Genomic DNA, 12086 nt, shown 5'->3' on the forward strand with positions numbered 1-12086 from the left:
CCGCTTGAGAACCTGAAAGACCCAATACACTTAAAAAGTGGTTATCCGCGGACTGCACAGACTATAATGTTGTCTGCTGGTTTTCAAGCTGAAAAGGAGACTGAATCCCTGAATGCTGATCAAATGAAGTTGTGAACCTATCCTGATACAGCCACTTCACTGGATACCAAGCATAGGGCTATACATTACATAGTGTCTGTTCAGTTGAATTTTGCTGTGCTGTGTGAATAGGGGAATGCAGTGTCATCCACTCAGGGAAGAGGCACGCCATGGCCTCTTCAAACCGCTGATTACTGGGGGGTCCTGGGTGTCTGACTCCCACCACACATATTAATGACCTGTCCTAAGGAGAAGTCTTAAATATATTCCAGAAAACCCCTTTAGGCTATAGTCCCACAAAGCAGAAAAACTGCTTGTTTTTGTTGTAGATTTTGCTGCTGTTTTTTGAGTCAGTCAGGAGTGGATCTAGCAGAAGAGAGAAGTATAATCATTTCCTTTATATTTCCCATTCCTTTTGTAGTCGCTCCTAACGCTTGGCTCAAAAAGCCGTAGCTAAATCTGAAGCAAAAAAGCAACTTTTCCTCATGTGGGGAGCCTTTAAGCTATATTCACGCAATATGGAATAACAGCTGTGCAGTGTCATTTTTTCTAATGCCACACGGCATCATTAACTTCGATGTCTGTGAATGGGGGCTATTCACTTGACCATTATTGACAATCCATTATAACATACTATCAAAATACAGGTCATGTTCTAGGTTTGTTCATTTTCACAGATCCCTACATGTATGGGTGGCCTATGAAAAAGGTTGCCCCTTGGATGCAAGACAGCCGTAAAAAAAATAAAGAAAGAAATGGACGACTTGGTTATAGTCTTAAACTTAAAGACTTTTTACAGGCTAAATATATTGATGATTTCTCCTAGAATAAGGCTGTGTTCACACAGAGTTGTTTGGCTCAGGAACTTGGTCAGGAAATTGACTCAAATTCTTCTTCCTAAAAACGCCTCACCATAGGACTATATGGTGAGGCGTTTTTTGGAGGAGGAATTGGAGTCAGTTTCCTGACCAAATTCCTGAGCCAAACAACTCTGTGTGAACGGAGCCCAAAGTCATCAATATCAGATGTCAGGGGTCCAACACCCTGCACCCCCCATTGGTCATTTGTTCGAGCAACTGCAAATAGCAGAATATACACAGATAATGGAACTGGAAGCAAACAGCTCCATTCTCTATGTAGTGATTGAACTGAGTCTCTGCATCTCACTTCAACCCATTTTGCCTAACAAGAAATAAAATTAGGCAAGCAATAGATAGTTGTAGACTTTGCAGCTAAAATTACTTGTCTTAATTTGCTACACTGCTTCACAAATGATTGCCATAGGATACCTATAGAGAGCAGTGATTCGTTTGCTGAAAGTGATATTGCTTAGCAAGCAAAATCATATTGTCAAACTATAGTAGCTACTAAACATTTGAGGGAATTTGTCTGTTACACTATTCTGTCAAAATGAGATTAAATTGTTGTATGTCAACCTTCACATGTAATATTTTTTTTTAATCTCTTTTCCAGCCAGCTACTTGCAGAGTACCAGCAGAAATGTGATGATATCCTTTTATATAATAAATGTGTATATCTTAAATGGTTGAATGTTGAAAATTTGAAACGTTTGTAGTACAAAAGTGAAATACATATACATGGTGCACAGCTTGTGTCTGCTTCAGAAGGTTTGGGAGTTACAGATGTCCTATTAGAGATTTAAAGTCAATATTCTTAAAGCGTACCCTCCACAAACTCCAGCTCTTTCCATCGTGATAGGTGCTACTCCACTGATCCTGGTGCAGTTGGAATCTCGTTGGGAAACGCTGCACCATGGGTATATATCTGGCCACTAGGAGGCTGACACTTTGAATATCAAAAAAAATGGCAGCTCCGGCCCTGAGTTATACCCTCTCCTCAGACACTGTTAGCCAGTTTTATTCTAGTAGCTCTCGTAGACTCCTTTCGCCATTCAGACTCGTTCGTTCTCTGAGGGTCCTCGCAAGGGCCACACTTCCTCCTTCTTTGGTGGATCCAGTCTGCCATAAGGGAGGCTTATAAAACTTAAGGATAGGACACCTTCAGGTGACCTCTCACTTTTATTAGGTCTGTTGGAGCCTCCTGGGTAGTCAGACATAGAGTTCTGCTTCCAAAATCTGCATGTTCTATTAGATCTATTCTGTGGCATTTGCTGATGCCAGTTTGGGTCGTAAGGTAATGCCAGCTGCCATGTGTTAGATTGCTTTCATGGCTCGTTGTATTCATTGGGGGGACACAGATTCCACCCTTTCTTTTTCCTGTCTCAGGCTGTTATAACGCTCTTTTTTGAGGGGTCCTGGGTGTGTTAGTTCTCTCTCCTACTGCTGAGGAACAAACTGGCTAGAATAGTGTCTGAGGAGAGGGCATAGCTCAGGTGCTGACTAGAGATGAGCGCGTAGTATTCGAAACGGCCGTTTCGGAAAGCATGCACCCATAACAATGAATGGAAGCGGTCGGCACGCAGACTTTGCCGGCTGTGTCCATTCATTCCTATGGGTGCGTGCTATTTGAAACGGGAGTTTCGAATAGTACTCGCTCATCTCTAGACTGCTGACACTTTTTTTGATACTCCTAATGTCAGCTTCCTATTGCTAAGGCCTATACCCATGGTTCTGTATCCCCCAGTACAGGGGTAGGCAACCTTTTTTGTTCAGCGTGCCGATTTAAATTAAAAAATGAAAGATGAGGTCCTCGGAGTGCCGGGCAATAATTGTAAAGCCGACGACACCAAAGTCATATCGCACAGGGGTGCTGTCATACTGTGATCCAAGCCACATGCGCTTACCACTATTTGCCTGGATACACATGTTCTTTTCCATTAGAAGCAATGTAAGTACATGTGTAACCCACAATTAGTGGTAATGTATGTGACTGGGAGCAGAGTAAGGTCATACCTGTAAAGAGCTGACACACAATGTACCTGTATGCTCCATCCAGTCCTCGGCTGTTAGTAACTTCAGTATTCTGTAAGGGAGCGTTCACACTACCGTCGGTGTCCGACAGCTAGTGCCCGCTGCTACTGTCCGCACAAGATTTTGAACAGACATTAGCAGCGGACACTAGCTGTTGGACACAGACGGTAGTGTGAACGCTCCCTAAGTGAAACGCAGATTAATTTCAGTCACTTTTAGTTCCTGGTGGTGCAGTAACAGCAAAACCCCAGCCAGGAATTAATCGGTGTCACACTTTCAACAAAGTGACCGCACTGGTGCCCAGGAACTGGATTTGGCTATAATTGCATCTAGTTACAGTGTCACCACCCAATAGAATCGCTGAGGCCCCACATTACAAAAATGCAGCTTTTTTTTATTGCAGATTTAGCTGCGTTTTTTTTTCCGTCAAAGCCAAGAATGGCTAGAAAAGGAACGGGAAATATATAGGAAGCTTCTTATATGTCTCCCTCCTGCTCAATCCACTCCTGGCTTCGGCTAAAAAAAACCCAGCAAAATCTGCAACAAAAAAAAAGCTGTTTCTGCAACGTGGGGCTTTAGCCTGCTGAGGCACAGGGAACACAGCTTTTTTTGCTACATATTTTGCTGTGTTTTTCTGAGCCTAAGCCAGGAGTGGATTGATCAGAAGAGAGACGCATAAGAAGCTCCCTATATATTTCCCATTCCTTCTGTAGCCATTTTTAGCTTTGGTTGAAATAAACCGCATGAAAATCTGCAACAAAAACGCTGCGTTTCTGCAACGTGGGGCCTCAGCCTTACGCCTCCTGCATACAAGTGGCACGCATGTGGTTTTCACTGACCTATATGTTAAAAATGAATTGACAGGGCTGGAAATGCAGACAGATATAGGGTACGTATAGGACAGATATAGGGTATGTATAGGACACATATAGGACCTGCTCCATAGTTTTCAGTTCTTCAATTTGGCCCAGATACACAGCCACAAAAAGAATGGCTGTATATATGGGTCAATTGAAATATATAGGTCTGTACTTTTATCCACAGTTGTAGATAAAGAGTCTGGTCATGTGCATTGCAGGTTACAACTCAATGTGCCTCATATTAATAGCAGTTAACCCCATCATGTCCCTCACATTAACCCCCTGTGTGCTTTACATAAGGGACACTGATATGTGAGACATATGGAGGTAATAAGTGAATATCTTCATTATATAGGTCCCTTATTAGTACCTCCATATGTCTCACACTTCAGTAACCCTTATGTGAGCCACACAGGGGTCAATGTGAGGGACATGATGGGGTTAACTGCTATTAATGTGAGGCACATGGAGTTACTAAAACTAAAGTAATAACCCCAAATGCCTGACATTAATAAGAATAGTTAGTAACACACACGTACCTGGTGTTTTTACTTTCACTTTGCTTCCTCTCCTCCTCCTCAGGGCTGCAGACGGCAGGAGCTCCTCACGTGTAACAGCAGGTCCAGGGAGCCCTTAGCCTGTGCAGTGAGAGGCTCACCTCTGATTGGTGGGCAGTGAGAGAAGGGGGCGTGTCCTACACAGAAGCTCTACCAGAGCACTGAAAGGACGCTCTCTCTCTCTCAATTTAATGTATGAAGGTTGCGGGCTGGCTGCCATGCCAGCAAAATATGCCTCACAATGAAAAAGTGAGGTTACGGCGAGTACAAAAATCCAACTTTTTCTGTAGCCCCTCCATTCCCGAATAAGCTTTGCTGTTTCTCTTGCCACAATTATGGCAACTGTGCTGGAATGAGTGGAGTAGTACCTATTAAATGATGCAAGGAGTTGGCGGTCATGCGACCTCTATAAATCTTATATCTTCATGAAAGCTGTTGCACACTATGTAACAATCTTGCTCTGCTGTGAGTTTAATCAAATGTCCTATGTGATGTAAATTACATTGTGCCATATAGCACATTTCTTGCTATTGCACACTGGTTATAGCAGTGGGTGTCCAGTCACATTTTCTCAAATGGCACTGCTAACATAGAGGAAAATTGTATTGTCCTAGTTCTTTGCTGCTCCTGTGCCAGTGCTTCCCAGAATACTGCCAGTCTCTTATCACCTGGCTTTAACAATGTCCTGTCCACATGAAATAACTGCTACAGACTATCACTGGCCACAGTGGTGACGTGATTGGCTCTTCTGAAGTCTCTTACAAAGAGCCTATTTTAAAGAGGACCTTTCATGGGTTTGGGCACAGGCAGTTCTATATACTGCTGGAAAGCCGACAGTGCGCTGAATTCAGTGCACTGTCGGCTTTCCCGATCTGTGCCCCGGGTAAAGAGCTATCGGTACCGGTAATGTAGCTCTTCACAGTCAGTCAGGAATATCCTCCTTCACAGCAGCGCTTATAGCGCTGTGCTGTGTAGGCGGGGAAGAACGCCCCCTCCATCTGCTTACAGTGCTCGTCCATAGATAAGCACTATCAGGAGGGGAGGGGGCGTTCCTCCCCGCTCTCACAGTACAGCGCTATAGGCACTGCTGTGAAGGACATTCCTGACGGACTGTCAGGAACGCCCTTCTGACTGTGAAGAGCTACGGTACTGGTACCGATGGCTCTTTACCCGGGGCACAGATCGGGAAAGCTGACAGTGTACTGAATTCAGCGCACTGTCAGCTTTCCAGCAGTATCTAGAACTGCCTGTGCCCAAACCCATGAAAGGTCCTCTTTAATAGCAAAAGGTACATGTATATATCTATATCTATTTCCTTTGCTTCGGCTGTCCATAAATGGGAGTAGTTCTCATGTTACTTAGAGGGGACTTGTGAGAGGGCGACCCCCTCCCCCCATATGGCATCTCTGTTCCATAATAGGGCATATGGACAGGAGTTGTCTTCTTTAGATAATCCATTTAACTACCTACAGCGTGCTGCTCAGAGTGGTCTGTTTTTGTAGGTACAAAATTAAATAATTTTAAATACTTTGTTGATATAGTAATGTGCAAAGTATGTTTTAGTCATTTCTTTAACTAGAAATTACATCTTCAGTTTGCTGAAAGGTAACTCAATTTTTTTTATTTATCAAATATAATCTAAGTGTATGTTATGGGGCAGATTTACTAATGAAAATATTCCAGACTTGTGGAACAGTTTGAACCAAAAACTAGAAAATGTACCTTGTACCATTTAATGGTTGCTTAAAGGTGTTATCTAGTTTCCAAGATTGATAGCCCTATTTTCTATTTAGCCTGTGATACATTTTGTGCATTTTAAAGCTGTCTTCTCTGTTCGTGCTGTTTAACTGTAAACAGTATTAGTACATCTGTCCCATTGTGTTTTATTTTCACTGAATAAACTGTTCATGTTCATAAACTACATTCTAACTTCCACATCCTAAATTTCCTTTAAAAGTATGTTTACCTTTGAATCACATTTCAGCCATAATTGTCTGATTGCGTTGCAGTATTGTGTTATGCTGAGTTCTAGCATGTGTTATGGCTGCATCCACACTGTGCTGGCTGAAAACTACCTGCATTCAATGCTGCACAACACTTTTCTGTGGTGACTTGCATTCTGTTTTATTTGTCACATTTTATTTTAAAGGGGAAAATGTATTTATTTTTATAAATACCTTATTGATGGAGGAGCCAATGGCTTGGACCCTCTTCCGGTGTCTTTGTATGCTGTTTAGTGACTTGGTGGTGGTACTGCAGCTCACTGCAGTACCGTATTTTTCAGACTATAAGACGCACTTTTTTTCCCCAAAATTTGGGGGGAAAAGAAGGGTGCGTCTTATAGTCTGAATGTGGCGCCTGGCATCCGCTGTAATAGAGAGGCGGAAGCCGGCAAGTGATAGACGCCATTACAGGTGCCGGGGCCTGAGACATCGCTGCGCTCCTCTGCCCTGCATGATGCCAGCAGCGGCAGGGGTGATGCTATTCCGCTCCTCCGTCCCCCCGCCGCTGGCTTCATGCAGGGCAGAGGAGCGCAGCGATGTCTCAGGCCCCGGCGTCTATCCCTCCCCGGCATCCGCCTCTCTAGTACAGCGGATCCGGGTCAATAGTCAGTATCGGCGGCCCCTTCTCCCCCGGGGCCGGTCCCCACCAGTCCCCACCGGCCCCGTACCTGTAAAGTTGCAGGCCGGCTCCTGCGCGACGATATCGCAGGAGCCGACCTGTTTGGGTGACAGCCGGGAGCCTAATGAGGCTCCCGGGCATGTCACTACTATATATTAGTATTGCGGCTGGGTCTATGACCAGCCGCAATACTAATACACAGAATGTCCCATAGACGGCAATACAGTTGGGGGGGGGGGGGGGAATAAAATAGTTAATAAATAATTAATAGTAGTTAATAAAATAGTTAATAAAATAGTTAAAAAAATAAAAAAAAAAGCTTTAAAAATATATAATAATATGAAATAAATAAAAGTTCTAAATCACCTCCTGTCGCTAGAATATATATATATAAAAGTAGAAAATCATATATCATAAACTACCGGTTTTTTTTTTCAATAAAAGGTGATCTAAGAAATAGATATTCCCCAAAATGGTATACCGTATATACTCGAGTATAAGCCGACCCGAATATAAGCCGACCCCCCTAATTTTACCACAGAAAACTGGGAAAACTTATTGACTCGAGTATAAGCCTAGGGGGGGAAATGCAGCAGCTGCTGAAAAATTTCAAAAATTAAAATGGTCGGAGTTTTGGGGTGCAGTAGATGCTGTGAAAGGGGAGGGGGTGTTTTGGTTGTCTGTCTGCCCCTTCCCTGAGCTTGAGGACTGTTTTTATTTCCCCTACTTGGAATTCAGTCTGACTGAATATAGGGGATCTGCAATGCTCCTATTAACCCCTTCCTGACGGAACAGGAGCACTGCAGATACCTTATATTCAGTAGACTGGGCACTTTCAGACACAGGGATACCTAATGTGTTTGTGTTTCACAGTCATTTTCTACTTTTGTATGTATTCTAAGGAAAGTGAGAGTGATTTAGAACTCTTATTTTTTTTTCAAATCTTTTTTTTTTTGCACTGTTTTATGGGAGATTCTATACATTGATATTGTGGCTGGTCATAGACCCCTCTCCTAAAAAAAAAAAAAAAAAAAAAAAAAAAAAAAAATAAATTTTTTTTTTTTTTTTTTGCTGACTCGAGTATAAGCCGAGGGGGGCTTTTTCAGCACAAAAACTGGGCTGAAAAATTCGGCTTATACTTGAGTATATACGGTAACTTAAAAAGTACTTCTGGCCCCGCAAAAAAAAACACTCTATGCGTCCCCGTACAGCTGCAGGGTCACCTGTCAATGTGGCCTTGCAGCTGTTGCAAAACTACAACTCCCATATATTAAATATTTTACCAGTTTTTGCTTCCAAATTTTTTTTCCCTATTTTCCTCCTCTAAAACCTAGGTGCGTCTTATAGTCCGAAAAATACGGTAACTGTACCTGGCTACTACACCATGTACGGAGCTCACTTCTCCATATACTGTGTTGCTAAACAGGCCCTGTTCAGTTATCTGATGCCTACGTACAGGTACGTCCTGTCAGAACTAGGCAACCACTTCCCGGACGTATATAGTCTATGGGCGGTCCGGAAGTGGTTAAGATCAGACATTCTTTTGGCTATTTCCAATAACAAACAAATTGTATATGCAGCCTTTTTTTTTGAGGCCATACATAATATCACTGTAGGTAATTTTAGGCTTGTGCAGAAAGCGGCCCCAACTGGCAGCTAGCTCCCACTCAAGAGAATGTAAAAAGTGGTGGCAGTAATTGATGTCACTGCTATACTATGGAAGGCTCACAGTGTTTCTGTGATTAAGTGCCCCCTTTCTGTTCTCAGGGATAGTGTGCCGCCTCTTTTACTTCCCAAAGTTTGTGCAATGATGTCTCAGAATATGAACAGCTCTTCTTCATTGTTCATGTCAACTGTTGCAAGTGTTCTAAAGTAGAGAACCATCAACTTTTAGCCTTTGTCAAAAATTTGATGTGCACTACTTAAACCCACAACTATACTCTGTATGGCAAGTAAATAGCATGACTCCTGGAATGGTTAACATTACTTGTAGCTGCACTGTCCTAGAAGTCATGGCTGTTATACCTCTGCAGGGTGTGTGTGTGTGTGTGTGTGTATATATATATATATATATATATATATATATATATATATATATATATATATATATATATATTTATATTAAAAATAAAATTCTTCTCCTTTTTCACATCTCCCCCTGGCCTATTTAAATTATAAAAATTTTGACCAGGACAACCCCTTTTAAGGGCTGGCCATCAATGTTGCAAAAATGGATTCATTTCAAAACCTATTCCTGGTTTTTACTATAGTGCTGAGGCTTGCTGCATTTTAGCCATAGATCCTCTTATTACATTACTTGTGCCTTTGCTTTCTGTCAGAATTCTATTTTCAATGTATAAATTCCACAAACGTAAATAATTATAAGTCTCCAATATTTCAGGGAGAATGAAACCCTAAGATGCCAACTGGAGCAAATGTTGCAGAAAATATCTCCTCAGGAACAACATGAAGAACAACTTAAAGCCCTAAAAGCTGAACTGGATGAAAAGACTGTATGTTATATTTATACTTTATTGCCTTAAACAATGAAATTTTTAAACTGTCCTTTGTAAAGATTGGAAAAATGTATTCAGCTTTTATCAACATGTTCCCAAATGATATTACTCCTTCACTTAATCTATCTCCGAGCAGCTACTTGTCCAGTTCTATATAATGTAATTGTAGTAGTGGCTTGATGTTAAGTGAGAATTATGATGATGCAGATGTGGTGGTTTGTGATAACTATATACCGTATATACTCGAGTATAAGCCAAGGCCCCTAATTTTACCACAGAAAACTGGGAAAACTTATTGACTCAAGTAATCCTCCATAGCAAATAAAATGTCCGGTCATGTGCATTACAGCTTAGTAACTCCAGGTGCCTCATAGTAATAGCAGTTAACCACATCATGTCCCTCACATTAACCCACTGTGTGCCTCACATAAGAGTTATTGATATGTGGGATATATGGAGGTAATAATTAGGTATCTTAAATAATTAAGGTAATTTATTAGTACCCCCATGTTTCTCACATATTAGTAACCCTTATATGTGGCACACGGGTTAATATGTGGGACGTGATGGGGTTGACTGTTATTAATGTGAGGCACATTGAGTTACTGAAACTAAATTAATAACCCCAAATGCCTGGCATTACTAGGAATAGTAACCCCAGCAGGTGCCTGTGTGTTTTACTTTCACTTTACTGTAGTTTCCCCTACTCTATATGACAGACATCTTCTATAAGGAACAATGAATCCTGGCCACTGACTTATCTGCAGATGTTACATTTTAGTTTCTACAGGGCCTTTGATGTCATGTGACCTTACATGACAAGTCAATCACAGAGCAGTAGCACTAAAGGACTTCCCCCTTCGTTTAATTTATGTAGGTCTTTCAGTTCTCTGTGCTCCATGGACCCTGACTTGAGTATAAGCCGAGGGAGGCTTTCTCAGCATAAAAACTGTACTGAAAAAGTCGGCTTATACTTGAGTATATATGGTAATCCAGAACTACTGTAGGTGGAATGGCGCTTTTTACACTGAATGTCAGAGGCCAGTTTTTCAAGTGCTGTGAAAACTGGTGCATATGTCAAACAGATCCATAGAATCACATTTTCTCTATGGAAGTCACTGGATACAGTTAAAAAAAACACAAAAAAAAAACAAAACGCACAGTTAAAGAGGACCTTTCACCATATCTGGTATATATATATTTTTTCATTTTAATTCTTCAAAATTTTGAATTTTTGTAAAGTTATTAAAACATGAAAAAAAAATATATAAATTTATCACCATGATTGTACTGACCTGAAGAATACAGCTAACATAACATTTTTACCGTAGACTGGAAGCCGTTAAAAAAATTAAAAAAAATAAGAAAATGGCACTACTGTGTGTTTTTCATGATTCCGCCTTATTCTGAATTATTTTTCCTGATACATTGTATAAAATAATAAATGATACCATTTTGAAGTACAACTTGTCACACAAAAATGAAGCCTTCATATGACTATGTAAACAGGAAAATGAGAAAGTTATGCCTTTCGGGATGTAAGGAGTAAAAAAACAACATAATGAAAAATGTCTGCATCTCCAAAGGGTTAACCCGTTTATGCCTCGAGTTCCATTATTGGAACTCAAAAATATATAACCTCCGGCATAAATAGGTTAAAGCATCTACTCTGTTCAAGGCTGCTACTGTGGTGAAAGCAGCAGTATTGGAGGTAAAACAACACTTCATGAATTATAATTACAATTTATAATTATACTTTACCTTACGATTCATAACAGCAGCAACAGTTATGAAATAGAAATGAAAATAATTTTATGTTTGGGGATCACTTCATCATGAGGAACTGTATTAATGGGTCCTGGCATTAGTAAGGTTGAGAACCACTGTCTAGGCCTTCCAGATCTTATTCGCCATGTGTGTCTAACAGCTAGGGCAGAATGACCTAGAGAGAGCCAATTTTTTTGAAACTACCATCTTGTTTTTCTGGTTCGTCTAATGTTCCCCCTCTGTCTGCCAACTGACCGAAATGCCTTAGACATGCATCTACGACTTAATCAAACACTCAATGATCTTTTACCAAGGGGTACTCTAAACAACAAGTGGGCTTCTTAAATGTGCACCATAATAAAATTCTTCACCTACCATTTTGTTTTGCAGTCTACTCTCAAGATCTATCAGCAAACTGAATTGGAGTACAGCAAAGTAAAGGAAGAATGTGAAAAGAATGATATTATGTATGTATTTTTCAGTGTTTAGTGTGTGAACAAAGTAACTTTGATGAGCAAGAACAGTGATGAACAGATGCAAGAGCAATGTAATCGGGGTCAGTCTTGGCCCTATTTTTCATGACCTCAGATTTTACTCTTTCCACTTCCGCATCCTTCTACTGATGGTTTAAGCACAAGGCCATGCCTACAGAGGTCTTGAGCGTCTCTGTACTTGTTTTTATTTTTTGGGGTTTTTTTTGTCTTTTTGGTTATTCCACTTCCCTAGCTGATGTGTTAGCGTTTGATCTACAGTCATGTCTATTTCACTGGGTCA

General features: G+C 41.0%; 1 protein-coding gene across 4 annotated transcripts in view; it reads left to right on the forward strand.

Annotated features, from left to right (window-relative positions):
• The window catches only part of ICE1 (interactor of little elongation complex ELL subunit 1), a 205076-nt gene that overhangs the window by 30256 nt on the left and 162734 nt on the right, over positions 1-12086 (forward strand). For 2 of the 4 annotated variants that reach the window (XR_012715467.1, XM_075271071.1), the window contains exons 2-3: positions 9431-9542; positions 11703-11779. Coding sequence is in view for 2 of the 4 variants with exons in the window: in XM_075271071.1 (XP_075127172.1) it covers positions 9465-9542; positions 11703-11779 (155 nt within the window). In the remaining 2 variants the exon portion in view is untranslated. Of the gene's footprint in view, positions 1-1572; positions 1608-5993; positions 6013-9430; positions 9543-11702; positions 11780-12086 lie in introns of those variants that run through there. The other 2 variants (XM_075271072.1, XR_012715468.1) reach the window with 2 other exon arrangements.

Source organism: Leptodactylus fuscus, chromosome 4 (assembly GCF_031893055.1).
Source record: "Leptodactylus fuscus isolate aLepFus1 chromosome 4, aLepFus1.hap2, whole genome shotgun sequence".
In the NCBI taxonomy this organism is placed as follows: domain Eukaryota; kingdom Metazoa; phylum Chordata; class Amphibia; order Anura; family Leptodactylidae; genus Leptodactylus; species Leptodactylus fuscus.